The sequence below is a fragment of the Scyliorhinus torazame genome, chromosome 2 (genome assembly GCF_047496885.1).
Source record: "Scyliorhinus torazame isolate Kashiwa2021f chromosome 2, sScyTor2.1, whole genome shotgun sequence".
In the NCBI taxonomy this organism is placed as follows: Eukaryota; Metazoa; Chordata; class Chondrichthyes; order Carcharhiniformes; family Scyliorhinidae; genus Scyliorhinus; species Scyliorhinus torazame.
Window position 1 is genome coordinate 359,316,687 of NC_092708.1, and position 17,907 is coordinate 359,334,593.

Genomic DNA, 17,907 nt, shown 5'->3' on the forward strand with positions numbered 1-17,907 from the left:
CATGGAGAGTATTAACTCCATGCAGTCGGGGAAGTCACTGGGTCCAGACGGGTTGCCAGTGGATTTATAAATGAAAAACAAACTGCACCAACACATGTTCAACAACTCGCTAATGAGAGGGACCATGCCGCTCATGCTGACACCGGACTCACCATCACTGATTTTGAAAAAACGACTACTGTCTGGCGGAGTGCGGGTCATGCAGATCCATCTCACTCCTAAACACTGCCACCAAAGTCCTGGCGAAGGCCCTGGTGAGGCAACTGGAGAGTTGCATGCCAGAGGTAGTCACAGAAGATCAGATGGGCTTTGTGAGGGGCAGGCAACTAACAGCCAACATCAGGGACCTGCTGAATGCCTCATGTACAGCATTCACGCACGCACGCACACACAGAAAATGGTCACGCTGAGAACGTGGAACCAACTGCGGCACCACATTGGTGTAACTGCGATGTAAGTGCGGGCCAAGTGCGGGCAACTGGGACTAGCTTAATGGTTAAAAACTGGGCGGCATGGACTGGTTGGGCCGAAGGGCCTGTTTCCATGCTGTAAACTTCTATGATTCTATAAGTCATTGCCCCTGTCTGCAAGAACCACAAATTCATCCCCGTGATGATGGATGTCTCCTTCAAATGATGGAGATAGGACGAAGGGACACCGATGGGATCTATACGTGGACAGCAGAATAGCGAACCTGGGGGAACTCATGGACAAGTTTCAATTCCCAAAAGGAAACAAGCCAAGATACATGCAAATTAGAAACTCCCTCCGAAAAGAAATGACGACCCTCCCCCAGGTGCCAGGACACACGACTGGACAGACCTCTGACTGCAGGTAAACTTGTGATAGTAACTGCGCTATGTACAGGAGGATACTAGAAGAGATACATACAACTCTTGACAAGACACGGGAGAAATGGGAGGAAGTACTGTGCATGGAAATAGGGGGAGGACTCTGGAGCGAAGCACTATTAAGGTGAACTCCACCTCCACATGCATAGGGCTGCGCCTAATGCCCAGCTGAAAGTGGTCCACAGGGCACACCTAACCAGAACAAGGATGAGCAGGTTCTTCCCAGAGATGGAGGACAAATATGAATGGTGCCAGGGAGGCCCAGTCAACCACACCCACATGTTTTTGTCTTGCTCCATGCTAGTCAGGTACTGGATGACCTCTTTGAGGCCATGTCCAAGGTTGTGGGGTGAGGGTGGAGCCATTCCCACTGGTGGTGGTCTTCGAGGTATTGGAACAGGCCGAGTTCTTCATGGGAAGTGCACAGGTGGAAGCCACCACAACAAACTGTGCCCAGCTGACGCCAAGCAGGCTACCCTCCCCGCCAGCTTGTTTCAGTATCAGGAGGCAACGAAGACTGGAGGGGCACAAAACTTCACGGCAGCTGATCACCGAGGAGGTCCACAAACAGCCCCCTCCATACCAGTACATAGGCTCTATAGAGCCTTCAACCCCACAGAAGTTTGTGGGTCTCCCATGATATCTATTTTGTCTTTGCATTCTGCTGTTTTTCATGTTTTCTTCTCTTTTCCCCAATATTACACGTTGTAACATCCATTTTCATCTTGATATTATGTACACTGTTATAAATGAAATTCTACTGAAAAATATTTTTAAAACAATAATTGAAATAAACTTTAAGTACATGTAACCAATAAGTAACCCTAATCAAAAGCAATGTAGTTGAAAAATCTTGTGATTCACTCACCAGAATAGAATGCATTCCCATGTAGAGTCGACTAAGACAAACAAGGATACACCAGCTTGAAGCCAGGAGTAGTCCAAATGCATACGGATACTGACAAAGAAATGTTTTAAAGTTAGCAATGAACAATTCACAACTTGAATAAATACACCTCTATTTTACAGGTGGCCATTAACACACAAACCTGAACTTACTTCTAAGCATGTCAAGTACTGAATGGGTTCCATTGTTTCTAAATGATATCAAGGACTATCTAAAGAATGTTCATCTTCTATAATGCGATTCAAAGCATATAGATTTTCATATTAGTTATACTGGAAGTTAATCTATCTTGGCACTGCATCTTAACAAGAAGGTGGGACGTTAGGAGAGAAAACAAAAGAGACTATAAGTGTTAGTGGTACCAAATATTTTCAACATTAGTAACAGTGCAACATCACTGACCGATTAAACATCTCAGTAATGTTTTTGTAGGCCTTCAAATACACAGTTACAGCTGTCTTTCTGCACCCGCCTCCCACAAAAATCACACTGCACTTGTCAGCTCACTGGTTACAATGTGGATTACAAGGTGGCAAAACCACCATTGCCATTTGTATGCTACACACATGTAGAAAAGTACAATTAGGTGCCTGTATTCATAAAAAGGTTGGAAGTTATAAAATTAACACCAACCTCAGTTTGTGGTTACAGTGCACTGTTAATTTGTATCTATTTTTCAAATCGAGTCTCTGCATAAAGAACATTTCTTCCCGGATAGGTAATTCCTCATTTCTGGTATCACCCTTGCACATAATACTCGGTCTAATTAATGTCCAATACAAGATTAGCATAACTTTTCTGCTTTTCATTCTATCTGTATAGAAAAACTTGTTCTGCTTTTTATTAAAAAATGGTCTGATTAACATGCATTATTATATTTGGTGATTTAAACGCCTAGATAGATCCCTTTGCTCCTCTACTCCATTTCGATTTTTATTTTCCAAATAACGTGTGGCCTCATTATTACTTGCAAAAATGTAATGCCTCATTTTCGAGTGGAGAGATTCATTTGCCAATTACATGGCCAATGAGTTTACTAATGTCTTCTGTAATTTGCTGCAGTCCCCTTCAGCATTGATGAATACCATTGCATCCTTCCACACTTGGGTGTGTGATCTGCAAATTTAATAACATTGACTGCAAAGTCTAAATTGTTACAATACATTTCTCAGCACTGATCCTTATGGGACCCCCATATTCCATCCTCTGCCACTCTGAACAGCTAGTTCTCCTTAACTTGACTACCCATTTGTTCTGACCATATTCATCCATTTATTAAGTGGCACTGAAATTACATCTACTGCATTACCCATCTCCACTTTGTTACCTCTTCATGCTAACTTATATTTTTAAGTTTCTGATGAGGTTCCACTTTTCTAAGTTAGTAAGACTTCTATTATGTTTCCCATCACTGCTCTTCGGCTGACAGAATTGTGGTTATACCACATCAATATTTTATATGCTTGCTGTCATTTAAGATTCCATAACTGCTCCTAATGTAAAACATAAAACCCATGTCTAACTTTTAAAAGAGGCAGTTAAAAACCAATGGTAAACTTTTCAGCAGCAGTAAAGATAAAATTTGGCATTCACATAGCACAACAGCTCACCCGTGGCATTTTTTCATTGGGAGTGTAGAAACAAAGTCGGACTTCATGCAACCTCATCAGTTAATCTTAATCAGTTTTACAAGCAATTGCCTGCACTGATATTCCCCCATGACTGGATTTTACTGGTTCAAGATAAGGACAAAATAACTTGCAGTTCAAGAGCGTTCTGATCCACCCCTGTTGTATAAACACATGCTTTAAAATCAGAAGAACTTTCCCACATTGCAATGTTGTGTTTATACGTAGACTAAATAATCACCAGGCACAAAAAAAAGAGTTCTAGTCACGAAACTACTCAAATTCTGATGTGCCAGTTGTTTATCTCTTTCTGATACCTATCCCCTTTCATTAGGATATGTGGCTTTTAAGCAAAACATATCTGCAGCATTCAGACACATTCTGGCTCCAAGGGATACACACACGTCCTATTCTAACTGACTGAACCTGGAATGGAATTGTAGGACTGTTTTTGCAGTTTGAGGCGCATCACATGCAACAGATTTGAGTGGACTAGAGAATGTGAAATAAATTGGAAAAGCAAAATTCAGAAAATCATAAACAAACAGAAGCACACAATTGGCAGACACTCAAACACCCACCCTCGTGTTGACCATACATTTTTGAAAGAGGTTTTAAAAAAAGAAACACTTGCACTAGCAGGTGGGAATCCTTTCAGGAGCAGAGGGATTCTCTATCTAAATTAAGTTTTGCACAAAATTAAAAAAGTCAAGAATACCAACAAGCTTTGTTAAAGAGTTAAGTTTAAGAAATATCACAGAAAAGCAAGAATGCTCAAGAGTTTACAGCCACCAATGGTAGAGCAATTAACATCAGGGGTGCAAGAGGCGCCAAAATTAGAGGAGCACATACATCTCGGAAGGTTGAGGGGCTGGAGGAGATTACAGAGACAGTGAGGGGCAAGGCCATCTTCAAATTTGAAAAAAGGTAGTGTGTTTTAGATGCTGCCTGACTGGGAGGGAATTAAAGTCAGCGATCACAGGGGAACAGGACTTGGTCAAAGTTAAGAAAATAAAGAATAGATCTTTGAATGGCCTCTTAGGAGGGTAGACTCTGGGATGCAGGAAAGCATTGGAATAGTCAAGACTGATGGTAACAGCATGAATAAAGGTTTAATGAACCTATATAGTGTAAAGTTTCAAACTAACCACCTGTAACACTTAAATTAGGCAAAACGTTCAAACTACAGGAAACCTTACAAAACAGAAAACACTGAAAATACACAGTATCTGAAAAGTGCAGACATGTGAACAGTAGCATAGGTGGCCAGTCAGCTCACCGTGCCTGTGCCACCTCTTTCAAAAGAGCCACCTCCCCACTCCCCCATGGCTCTGCAAATTTTCCTTTAAAAGAATAGCAAGTGGGTACATACTTCTGAAGTTACGATTGCATTTGTTTCCGCTTATCATGTAATTCATTCCATACCATTACTGGCGGAATGAAAAAAGTCCTCACCTCCCCCTGGTTTTGTCAATAGATCCTCTGGTTATTGGCCTTCATGTCAGTGGGAAGTGTTTCTCATAATGGCCTCCTTTTGTGCTGTAACCATTCTGCGATTCTTTACTCTACCAAAAAACAGGTTTGACCAAATCTCCTAGCTTTCTTTGCTCCATGGAGATTGATCCCAGTTTCTTCTTGGGCTTCATCCCATCTCTGCCGCCTCCTCCAGCCCTACAGGTCTTTGAGATAGCTGCATTCGGGGCAGCGGTGGCGGTGGCTAGCACTGCTGCCTACGGCGCTGAAGACCCGGGGTCTATCCCGGCCCCGGGTCACTGTTCGTGTGGAGCTTGCACATTCGCCTCGTGTCTGCATGGGTTTCACCCCCACATTCCAAAGATTTGCCTTGGCCACACAAAATTGCCCCTTAATTGAAAACAAAAGATAGCTGCATCCTCCAATTCTGGCCTCTTGTGCACCCACAATTTCCATCATCGCAATTGAATCTTCAGACCCAAGATCTGGAAGTCACCACCCTGCCCCCCAACCTCCCTCTCTCACCTCCATTAAAACACAAACATACCTCTTTAGTCATCTGTCCTCATTAATATCAGTGGCTTGGTGTCAGACTTTATTTGGCAATGCTCTAGTGAAGCATTTTGGGACATAAGATGCTAGAGGAATACAAGTTGCTGACCTCTTAGTCTTACAACTAGTTTGAGCCACTTCACCAGAACTGCAACACGAATGCCTCTCTCTCAAAACAATGATTTATCCTCCACACATTTCCACTGCAGAAGAAATGCATTTGTAGCTTTCTGATATGTTACAAAATCTAATTTAGCATTTAGTGACCAACCTTCAAATAAAAACTACTTTGAGGTTCTTGGTCATTAATTCTTCGTTGGAAGAGTTATACTGGATTTGAAACACTACCTCGGTTTACCTCTCCACAGATGCTGCCAGATACTCTTTCAGCACTCTTGCAAATTGGTGAGCAGGATTTATGGCACCTACTATTTCAAAGGTTGCAAAATCAGAAAAGGCAGATAACGTAAAAATCAAAGGTCGTCATCATTGAAAGCTCAAAACATGTTCGCATACAATTTACCATTATCGAAGAGAGGTCAATGGGGACAAACAGCATTTCGATTCTCTCCAGAGAATGCGGTTCAATATATTAGTCACATGTAGCAAATTTGGAATCCTGATCTTGATTCACTGCATTTTTGGTTAGAAATAAAAACACAGGCAGCACGGTGGCACAGTGGGTTAGCACTGCGGCCTCATGGCGCCGAGGTCCCAGGTTCGATCCCGGCTCCGAGTCACTGTCCGTGTGGAGTTTGCACATTCTCCAAAAATGTACAAGCTAGGTGGATTGGCCACGCTAAATTGCCCCTTAATTGGAAAAAATGAATTGGGTACTCTTTTAAAAGAAATAAAAACACAAGAAATAGGGGCAGGAGTAGGCCATTCAGTCCCTCAAGCCTAAACCCTGCTTCAATTTGTTAGTTGGTTAATATTTTAAGATGGAAAGCTGTGTTTGCACATTCTCCCAGTGTCTTTGTGGGTTCCTTCCGGCTGCTCCAGTTTCCTCCCACAGTCTAAACGGTGTGAAGATTAGGTGGATTGGCCATGCTAAATTGCCCCCCGTGTCTAAAATGTGCAGGTCAGTGGGCCTGCGTGGGGTGCTCATTTGGAGGGTCGATGCAAACTCAGTGGGCCAAATACCTGCTTCTGCACTGTAGGGTTTCTATGATTATTAGTTAAAACGGTGTACAATGTGGATTAAATACACCAGACTTCAATGCCATAGGAACACCTGCAATATTGTGTGGGATGGAGATCTGTCAACATAGGCAGCTGCATCAATCAGAATAACAGCTTCCGACATGAAAGCAAGCTCAGGGCAGCACGGTGACGCAGTGGGTTAGCCCTTTTGCCTCACGCCACCGAGGTCCCAGATTCGATCCCGGCTCTGGGTCACTGTCCGTGTGGAGTTTGCACATTCTCCACATGTTTGCATGGGTTTCGCCCCCACAACCCAAAGATGTGCAGGCTAGATGGATTGGCCACGCTAAATTGCTCCTTAATTGGAAAAAATGAACTGGGCACTCTAAATTTATATTAAATAATGAAAGCAAGCTCAACCAACCAGACAATGTAAAAGAGCATGTCATGGCAAAGGGCAAGCATCATGTAACCGCATTCTGGATGAACAGCAGGGTTGGGAGTGATGTCTCAATTTGCAAGCCAACATTTCGAGCAATGACTCTGAAGTCAAAAGTATTGCTTGCAACGTTTGGGACAAAAAAGAACTAAAAGCTAGAAGCTGCACAAAGTTTCATGTCTGACAAATTCATGCTACAATTCAAAACGTTGAGGTAAAATTAAGAGTGCAAGGTTTGTATTGAATGACAGTGGATGTTTGTTAATGGTATACAAAATACAATTACTTGTACTGCGTGTCTTTGACTAAAATAGTATATACACATAAGGAGTTGTAGCTAATTAACAATTTCTACTGGAACACAGATCTGGCAACAGCTCTCATCATAATTACTTGCCCCTGATATTTAGTGCCAGATCTTCCCATGTTTGGATTGGTGCTTAGCCTGAAAGCCAGCCAACAACTTCTAACAATGAAGAAACAAATATATTTTATGTAGCCTTTCCTCACTTCTGCAATTAGGGGGATTTCCCCAAATCCTTTGGCCATTTCTTTTGATAAAATATAAATTCCAAAGGGTTTCATATTTAACTAAACTATACAAATTATATTTTAACGATAGTCAAAGGCCGCATACTAAATTAAACTAGAAGTTGAAAACAGAGTCAAGCCCTTTTTTCATAAAAAGTGTCTTGCCTCCTAAATTAACAGATAAACAGCACGTTTAAAAATGAGTGCCGCTTAATGGGAACCATGATCGAATGTTATCTTGCACAAACTTTTAAAAAAAGGGTAGTTTGGACAACATTAGTCAGCTTAGTAGATTCTTTTGACTTACATTGCCCAAGTAGAAATTAACCAGCAACAGAGCCATCTCTGTGGAAGAGATGGAGCATACAAAAGTCATTCTGAAGTTATTGGTTAACTAAATAAGGAGACAGGAATCTACACCATAGTGGAAGGTTGCCTATATAGTGAAATTGGACTGTAGCTGGCTTTCCAATAAACACAGGGTTTTCATGCTATAATGTCTGGAATTCTCAAATTTTCTCACCACAATGTGACAATGAAACAAAAGTCATACTGTTAAGGCAAGGGCAAAAGCCACATAAGGAAGCCCAAATAACTGCCACAAACAGGGCCTTATTAAAATGGCACAATAACTTACATTTGTCTGAGCATACAAAATAGGTTGATATTTCAGCACATTACAAGTACAGGAAAAAAAGAGGCACGTGAGGGTGAGAGATGCTGTTGTTTGGGTGAGACAGGATCTGAGATTTTGAATGACCATTTAAGTAGGTATAAATAGGGGCGGCACGGTGGTTTGCATTGCTGCCCCGGGTCACTGTCCGGGTGGAGTTTGCACATTCTCCAAGTGGGTCTCACCCTCACAACCCAAAGATGCGCATGGTAGGTGAATGGCTGGGCTAAATTGCCCTTTATTTGGGGAATAGAATGGTGTACTCTAAATTTTTTTTAAAATAGTATAAATAGATCCTTTGGCACCATTCAAGGTGTTGAATTTATTTAATTAGTCAATATTATTCTTTCAATTAAAACAACAAAAATTAGGCTTTAGAAATCATAAAATCCTTACAGTGCAGAGGGAGGCCTTCGGCCCATCAAGTCTGCACCAACCCACCGAAAAAGCACTCTATACCTAGGCCAATGCCCCCTCCCCATCTAACCCACACATCATTAGACACTATGGCCAATGCACCAAACATCTTTGGACTGTGGGAGGAAACCTGGCAGCCACAGACACAGAGAATCACAGTCCATCACCCACGGGCAGAATCAAACTTGGATCCCTGGTGCTAGGTCGCAGTGCTAGCAACTGTGCCACTGTGTCGCCCAGATTATCTGGTAATCGACTCCCTTTGTTCCCACATTTCCCTTCAAAACATAAGTGGCTGCAATTAATTGGTTCTGAAGTGCTTTAGGATATCCTGAGACTATGAATGCACTATATCAATGCAAGTTCCTTCTCTTATTAACACTGCATGGAAAGCACTTTGGGGAAAACAAAAGACGTATCATTGTATCTTTGCATTTACCTCACGTACAAGAACGGCATTCTCAATAGGAAAGATTGAGCATCCTTCATGTCTATACAGGATTCCCCCCCCTCCCCCTCAAGATCTCCACACTCTGAAATATCACAGGAGATGGCCCAATGTTCAATGTTTCTGGTGTTTAGCCTATTCTTCAAAAACTCAAAATTCTGACCTCCATTAAGTTTCATGCATCTATATACCCACGAGGCAAGCTGAAGGAACCAAGCACCGTACATAGGGTGAATAATCAGCACTTTAGACTTCTGGTGGTGGCGATGTGCTGAGCGGACGCACATCCTCGCAAGCGAACCCAACAGAGGCATTTTGGCGAGAATTTTGACTTAGAAAGCCCACCAAAACCTAGCCAAAGGCGAAGACACATAAAAGAAATGTGCCTTTAAATAATAAACCGAAGGGCGGCGAGATATTAGGGGCAGCAGCGAAGGAAAGGGGCAGGAGCTGCGGGCGCTCTTGACAGGCAGCCCCATGAGAAGAGACGGAGGTTCAGGCGAACCAGGAAGGGGAAAAGCTGGCGAACCGCGGAACAGGAGCAGGACGCGGCGACCATCCCCCCCAACCGCATAGGAGAAGAATGGAGAAGCGTGCTGAAAAAGGAGCTAAACGCCATGAAGGAGGCGATCAGGACGGAGCTCCACATGATGTGGAGGTGAGGTCGAAGACAACAAACAAAATGCAGCGAACCATAGCAGGCCTGGGGGGGGGAAGAGAGAGAGAGAGAGAGAGAGAGAGAGAGAGAGAGAAGGTGGCAGCATAGGAGGAATTGGAGAAGGCCGCCTCGGATTGTAGCTCTGGAAACGGAGGTGAGAAGGTTGGTGACGACCCAGGGGAACCTAAGAGGGAAAGTGGAGGACCAGGAAAAAAGGTTCAGACATCACAACGTCAGAACAGTGGGCCAGCCAGAGGGGATAGAGGGCAGAGTCCCAACGGGCTACATCGCCCAAATACTGGGCAAGCTAGTGGAGAGAAAAGGTTTTACAAATCTCCCATAAATGGACTTGGCACACAGGCCGCTTCGATGCAGGCCCAAAGCCGGGGAGCAGCCCAGAGCAATTACACGAAGGATCACCAGTTCCAGGACCAGAAAAGAATCCTCAGGTGGGCCTGTCAGACAAAATTGTGCACGTGGGAAGGGAAGATAAGGGTGCACCAAGACATTGGGGGTGACCTGGCAAAAAAGACTGCTGTGTTCAACAGAACAAAATCAGTACTCTACAAAAGTGGGGCGCGATTTGGGAAGTTATTCCCGGCCAGACTCTGGGTAACATTCAAGGGAAAGGAACTGTATTTTAACACCCCAGCGGAGGCTGATGAGTTTGTTAAATCAAACAAATTGGGGGTGGAACATTCGCAACAACAATGAAAGCTGCAGGGGCAGAAATAAGAATCGGAACAAAGAGCAGAGGACAGACCGCAAACAGAGACAATAACATCACGAACTGTATGCATATGTTTTCTACTTTACGCGGGACTGTGCTGCCTCGTTTTTGGGCTCGTCTCTTCTCTCAATGTGATGAGAGGGGGCAGAACAAGGGGAGCGAGAGTGAGAAAAGCAGACAGGAGGAAGAGATAAGGGGTGGAAGGAGGAGGGTAAAGCAGCCAGAGCTGGGCAAGCACTGGGAGGGGAGCCACCGTATTTGCGAGGAGGGCCAACACATGAGGGCAGAAAGAAAGGCGGGCCGTGGCACACCTCTCAGGGGAGAGGGAGCACCTGGCACAAAGAGGGGACGGGGATGGAAGTGAGCGCAGAACAAAAAAGAAGCAAAGGGAAGGTTGAGGTAGAGAATGGACACAGGCTTCAGCAGGCATGGAGCAGGGCGAGGAACCAAGATGGTGCCGTAAACAGCCACTCGAGAGGGCATCAGGGCAAACCTAAGGGGACACGCTCGCGGACTCACCGACAAGGGGCACTCAGCAGCCCCCCCCCCCAAAGCCACAATTTCACCGATACCTAAAAAAAGATAAAGACCCGACGGAATGTGGATCATATATACCCATTTTCGCTGCTGAATGTTGTGCGAAAATACTCGCAACAGTCCTGACCAAAAGGCTGCGTACCGGAGGTGGTCGCAGACAACCAAACGGCATTTGTCAAGAGAGAACACCAGAAGTGATAGTCTCCCTGGACGCAGAAAAGGCCTTCGACAGAGTCGAATGGAATTACCTTTGAGGTACTAGAATGGTTTGGGTTAGAAGCGGGATTCACCACCTGGGTGAGGCTCCTGCACAATGCTCCCAAAGCGAGCGTCCGAACTAACACCACCAGCTACAGAGAGGAAGAGGGCTGCCCTCTGTCCCCACTCTTGTTCGTGCCCGTGATCGAACCCCTGGTGATAGTCCCGCAGGATGCGAAAAGCTGGAAGGGAATCCGGAGAGAAGACAGAGAGCAGAGTTTCACTCTATGCAGATGATCTGCTCCTCTCTGTCTCGAAGCCACGGGAGGGACTGAAGGCAATACTGCAAATCCTGAAAGAGTTTGGAACCTTTTTGGGCTACAAACTTAACCTGGGCAAAAGTGAGGCATTTCCAGTGAACCCAAATGGGGGAGGGGCAGAGCTGGAGGGGCTCCCTTTTAAAACAGCTCAAACAAATTCCATTACCTGGGGATCTAAATAGCCAGAGACTGGACACAGATCCACAAGTGAAACCTGACCAGCCTGGTGGAGGAAGTAAAAAAGGACCTACAAAAGTTGGGCTCACTCCCATTCTCCCGGGCGCAGAGAATGCAGACGATCAAGATGAACGTACTGATAAGGTTCCTCTTCCTGGTTAGATCCATGACGATTCTCATCCCCAAGGCACAATCTAATCATCGCGTTTGGGGGGGGGGGGGGGGGGGGTGTAACTTTGGGCTAACTAAAATGTCCTTCATGACCCCCATCTGCGAGAATCACAGATTCCCCCCAGCCATGCTAGATACAACCTGGAGGCGAGACGGGGGCACACCGACAGTCGGGGACTTTTACGTAGGGCACAGACTGGCACCATCGGACGAACTGACGAGGAAGAAGTGGAAACTAGCAAAAGGACAGGAAATGAGACACCTCCAAATAAAACACTTCCTCCACAACGAGACAGTAGGATACCCCAGGGTCCCAGAAACCACACTACTAGAGGACCCGATAGACACAGGCAGCAAGGCGGGGTGGGCTATGTGGGAACATATACAGACAGTTACTGGACAGAGCTCGAACACCACTGGATGAGACAAGACAAAAATTGGGAGTATGAACAGGGGACAGAGGTAGGGTGGGGACTCTGGAGCAAGGAACTAAACAGGGCTAACTCCACCTATTCCTGCGCAAGTCTCAGCCTAATGCAGCTCAAAGTGGTGCGCAGAGCGCACCTGACCAGAAACCGCATGAGCAGGTTCTTCCCGGAGGTGGAGGATAAATATGAACGGCGCCAGAGGGGCCCGATCAACCACACCCACATGTTCCGGGCCTGTCCCAAACTTACTGGGTTCTGGACAGCCAGTTCGGAGGCGCTGGGTTCTGGACAGCCAGTTCTCTGAGGCAATGTCCAAGGTTGTGGGGGTGAGGGTGAAGCCATGCCCAATTTTTGCAATCTTGGGATATCGGAGCAACCAGAACTACACATGGGGAAGGGGGCGAATGCCCTTGCTTCCTGAATCGCATGCTGGAGAATCCTGCTGAGCTGGCGAACAGCAGCACCACCCACAGCTGCAGACAGGCTTGGTGACCTCTCGGAATTTCTCCACCTGGAGAAGATTAAGCATGCCATCCGAGGGTCCGAGGAAGGCTTGCTAGATACTTGGGGGCAGTTTGTTGGCCTGTTCCAAAACCTTTTTGAGGCCAGCGACGAAGCAACGAGGAGTCAGTTAATAAAAATACAAGATAGATGAGGAACCAAAGGACAACGCAACCCTGGGGAAAGGGGGGGAAGGAGGAGGAGGAGAGAGAGAGAGAAAAGAGAGTCGGAAGGAAGGTGGAGAAACCGTAAAAAGAAGAGAGATTTGGGGGGGGGGGGGGGGGGGGGAAGTGAAACACAGCCGAAGCCAACGGGGGGGGGGGGGGGGGGGGGGGGAAGAGAGAGAGAGAGAGAGAGAAGGGATAGCGGGAGTACCTTCTATCTTCTAAGGCCCCAGCTACTAAGCAGCCCCTACAGGTTTATTTTTTCTTCATGCCGTATCCCTCTCCAAGCACAATAGAATCAGGTGGAATTGAAGCCAACCCCCACAAATACAAACACCGTTATCCATCATGAATCTAGCTATAGGCTTTAACTTCCAGACACAAACATTAACCTCTCTGAAAACTATGCCTTATTTCTAATGTTTAGCAATACATATGGGCGGCACGGCAGCAGTGGCTAGCACTGTTGCTTCACAGCGTCAGGGTCCCAGGTTCGATTCCTGCTTGGGTCACTGACTGTGCAGAATCCCTATGTTCTCCCTATGTCTGCGTGGGTCGTCTCCGGGTGCTCTGGTTTCCTCCCATAAGTCCCGAAAGACTTTCGTTAGGTAATTTTGACATTCTGAATTCTCCCTCCGTGTGGTGAACCACTGTACACCTGTATTAGGGGATGTAAGGTAGGACCTGTACTACAGATTCGCCAGACCACGATGCCAACCTCGCTAAATTTCTCCGCACCGCCACTCTCCTCAATCTTACTTATAACAAAGAGAAGTGTGTGTTCAGCACGACCCGCTTAGCCATCCTCGGCCATGTGGCCCAGAATGGAGTTCTGGGGCCCGACCCCGACCGCCCCCTCATGGAGCTTCCCCTCCCCCGCTGCCCTCAAACACTGCCTGGGGTTCTTTTTGTACTACGCTCAGTGGGTCCCAAACTATGCGGACAAGGCCCGCCTACTCATACAGTCCACCCAGTTCCCCCTCACGGCCGAGGCACAACAGGCCTTCGCCCGTATCAGAGCTGGTATAGCCAAGGCAGGGATGCACGCAGTACACGAGCATTGCCCTTTCAAGTAGAAAGCGACGCATTAGATGTCGCCCTTGCAGCCACCCTCAATCAGGCAGGCAGACCCGTAGAGTTCTTTTCCCACACCCTTCATGCCTCAGAAATTCGGTACTCATCCGTCGAAAAGGAGGCCCAGGCTATCGTTGAAGCTGTCCAGCATTGGAGGCATTACCTGGCCGGCAGGAGATTCACTCTCCTCACTGACCAACGGTCGGTAGCCTTCATTTTCAACAACACGCAGCGGGGCAAGATCAAAAATGATAAAATCGTGTGGTGGAAAATCGAGCTCTCCACCTATAATTACGAGATTTTGTATCGCCCCGGCAAACTCAACGAGCCCTCTCCCGAAGTACATGGGCCAGTGCACAAGTGGACCAACTCTGGGCCCTACACGACAGCGTTTGTCACCCGGGGGTCACACGACTGTACCATCTCATCAAGGCTCGCAACCTGCCCTACTCTGTCGGAGGTACGGGCAGTCACCAGGGACTGCCAGGTCTGTGCGGAGTGCAAGCCGCACTGTGCGCGCCTGTTGAAGGCCTCCCGCCCCTTTGAACGCCTCAGCGTGGATTTCAAAGGACCCCTCCCCTCCACCGACCGTTACACAGATATTCTCAGTGTGGTCGATGAGTACTCCAGGTTCCCCTTCGCCATCCCATGCCCGGATATGACGCCCGCCACCGTCATCAAGTCCCTTAACACAATCTTCGCCCTGTTCGGCTTCCCCGCCTACATCCACAGTGACAGGGGATCACCACGAGTGATGAGCCGTGTTAGTTCCTGCTCAGCAGGGGTATTACCTCCAGCAGAATGACCAGGTGCAATCCCCGGGGAAACAGGCAGGCAGAAAGGAGAACGGGATGGTTTGGAGGGCCGTCCAGCTGGTCCTATGGTCCAGGAACCTTCCAGCCTCTCGCTGGCAGGAGGTCCTCCCTGATGCACTGCATCCGGTCACTACTGTGCACCACTACAAATAACACACTCCATGAACGTCTTTTTACCTTCCCCAGGAAGTCCACATCCGGGATATTGCTCCCGACTTGGCACGCAGCTCCAAGACTGGTCCTGCTCCGTAGGCACGTCCGACTCCACAAGGCGGACCCGTTGGTGGATAGGGTACTCTTGCCCCACGCCAACCCCCAGTATGCCAACATTGTGGCCGTCGGGGTGCGCAAAGACACTTGTCTCCCTCAGGTACCTGGTAACATCAGGTTCCAACCGAACACACTCCCCCACCCCGGTGCCATCCTCCCCATCCCAGGCGCTTCCATCATTGTTCCCACCAGGCCCACCCCTCCTTCCCCTGCCCACGCAAGAGGACGACGAAGATCTCGGCATGCTCCCGGAGTCATCTAACAGCAGGCCAGCACCGCCATCGCCGCCACTGTTACGCCGCTTCCAGCAGAACGTCAAGGCTCCAGACAGATTGAATCTTTAACTGGACCTTCAAAATGGATAATTTTTTTCTCTCTCTCTTCATGTTGTTTCTGCGACACTGTAAATAATGTTCAACACTGTGTACAGTTCCACACCACCCCTGTCGGACTCATTTTTAACAGGGGGTGAATGTGGTGAACCACTGTACACCTGAATTAGGAGATGCAAGGTAGCACCTGTACTACAGGTTCGCCGGTAGCACCTGCCGGCTGGCTCCGCCCAGTAGGAGTATAAATATGCGTGTCCTCCATTCAGCTGCTATTTCGCCAGCTGCAGCAGGAGGCCATGCATCTGACTGCAATAAAGCCACAGTTGTACCCAACCTTGGTCTTTGTGCAATTGATCGTGCATCAGTGTACATGAACAGGCGCCGGAATGTGGCGACTAGGGGCTTTTCACAATAACGTCATTGCAGTGCCAATGTAAGCCTACTTGTGACAATAAAGATTATTAAAAAATACGAATCCCTTAAAACTACCTTTGTTTTAATTACAGAACAAACTCATATGTAAGGTAATGCGTGCGAAAGTCAAATAATGGAAAATAACAATGGGACTTCTGAAACCCAGCACAAACACTGGGTTCATAAAGAATTGGATTGAATTTCTTTATTGTCACGTGTACAGAGGTACAGTGAAAGTATTTTTCTGCGTGCAGCTCAAACAGATCATTTAGTACATGAAGAAAAGAAAATACATAATAGGCAAGGTTCCTGGGTGGTCCAACAGAAAACTGTTGTCCATGAAAAGTCTCCATTACAGCTTGAAATTAAAATATATTTACAGGATTATAGATCATTTTGCATGCAGTCAGGCTGAGCCTAGCAGAACTATAGTTGTGCTAGGGCAGCACTGTGGCACAGTGGTTAGCACCACTGCCTCACGGCACCGAGGTCCCAGATTTGATCCGGGCTCTGGGTCACTGTCCATGTGGAGTTTGCACATTCTCCCCTTGTTTGCGTGGGTTTCACCCCCACAACCCAAAGGTGTGCAGGGTAGGTGGATTGGCCACACTAAATTGCCCCTTAATTGGAAAAAGTGAATTGGGTACTCAGTTGTAAAAAGAAACAACTATATTTGTGCTGAATTTCAGAAAATGTAGTTTCAATATTTCAAGAGAAGGGCAATTCATGTGCTGACCTACTTAGAAGAAAATAAACTTGCATTTCACAATCTCAGGACATCACAAAGAGCTTTACAGCCAATAAAGTACTTTGGGGGTGTAGCCACAGCTGTCAGTAGTCAATTTGTATACAGCAAGCTCCCACAAACAATAGTGATCATGACTGGATAATTATTTTTTCCAAAGGAGATGTCAATTGAGCGGTAAATATTGACAACACCAGGTATGAACTCCCCTGCTTTTGATCAAGTCTTATGTCCACCTGAGAGAACAGATACGCACTCAGTTTAACTCTCATCTGAAATACGACACCTCAGACAGTGCTGCACTTCTGCGATATTTCATTGGAGTGTCAGCGCTCAAGTCTCTGGCTGGAACTTGAATCCAGAGCTAGAGGCAAGAGTGCGACCAACTGAGCTCACGTCCAATTGAGAAAATGGAAGCTTAACAAATTTTATCGCAGTTCAATGCTGACTGTTTGGATACACTGCTGCTTGCCAGCAGATTCAATTGCAGAAGTGAAATAACCATGTGCAGGCTCTTTTCAGACTGGAAACATTGCCTCCAGTGCCTTTGCAACGCCACATTAAGCCTTATTTTTAAAAATTATATCAGCCGTGCCTCGGTTGGTAACACGCTTGCCCGAGTTGCAAGGTTCTGGATTTACATCCCACTCCAGGCCCTTGACATGAGAATTCAAGGCTGACACTCCAGTCCAGTATTGAGGAAAATGGCACGATCAGATGAGATGTTAAGCCAAGGCCCTACCTGCCTGCACGGATGTAAAAGATCTCCATGGCATTACTTTGAAAAACAACAGGAGAGTTATCGCCAATGTTCTGGCCAATATTTATCCCTCAGTCAACATCATGAAAACAGATTATCGGGTCATCATATTGCTATTTGAGAGCTCACTGCAAATTGGCTGCCGCGTGTCATACCTTACAACAGTGGACTGCACTTCCAAATGTATTCCCTTGGCTGTGAAGTGCTCGGAGAAATGCAATGGTTTTGGTAACAGCTATACAAATGAAAGTCTTTCTTTCTAAATTTCATTAATTGGTCTTATGGATTTTCAAAATAAAAATAAACCAAAGGATGCTGTTTCTTGTGTGTGAAATGTCTTTCATTTTTAACTCTAGAATCATAAAACATGGTCCCAACATTGTGTCTGCCTGTGAAGAATGAAATGAGGAACTAATGAAAACTGCGCACTTTCTACAACAGTCTTCTCTCTTTTTCTAGGAGATGTGTTTCTACAAATCACATTATGGTTATCTTTTTAAAATATTTTCTTATATAAAAGAGTACCCAATTCTCCCACCAAGGTGAAATTT

At 46.2% G+C, this 17,907-nt stretch overlaps 1 protein-coding gene across 1 annotated transcript in view; it reads right to left on the reverse strand.

Moving 5' to 3' along the window:
* Nucleotides 1–17,907, reverse strand: part of sgpp1b (sphingosine-1-phosphate phosphatase 1b) — a 44,616-nt gene that overhangs the window by 11,927 nt on the left and 14,782 nt on the right. The window contains exon 2 of the mRNA XM_072492138.1: nt 1,720–1,809. Coding sequence (XP_072348239.1) covers nt 1,720–1,809 — 90 coding nt within the window. The remainder of the gene's footprint in view (nt 1–1,719; nt 1,810–17,907) is intronic.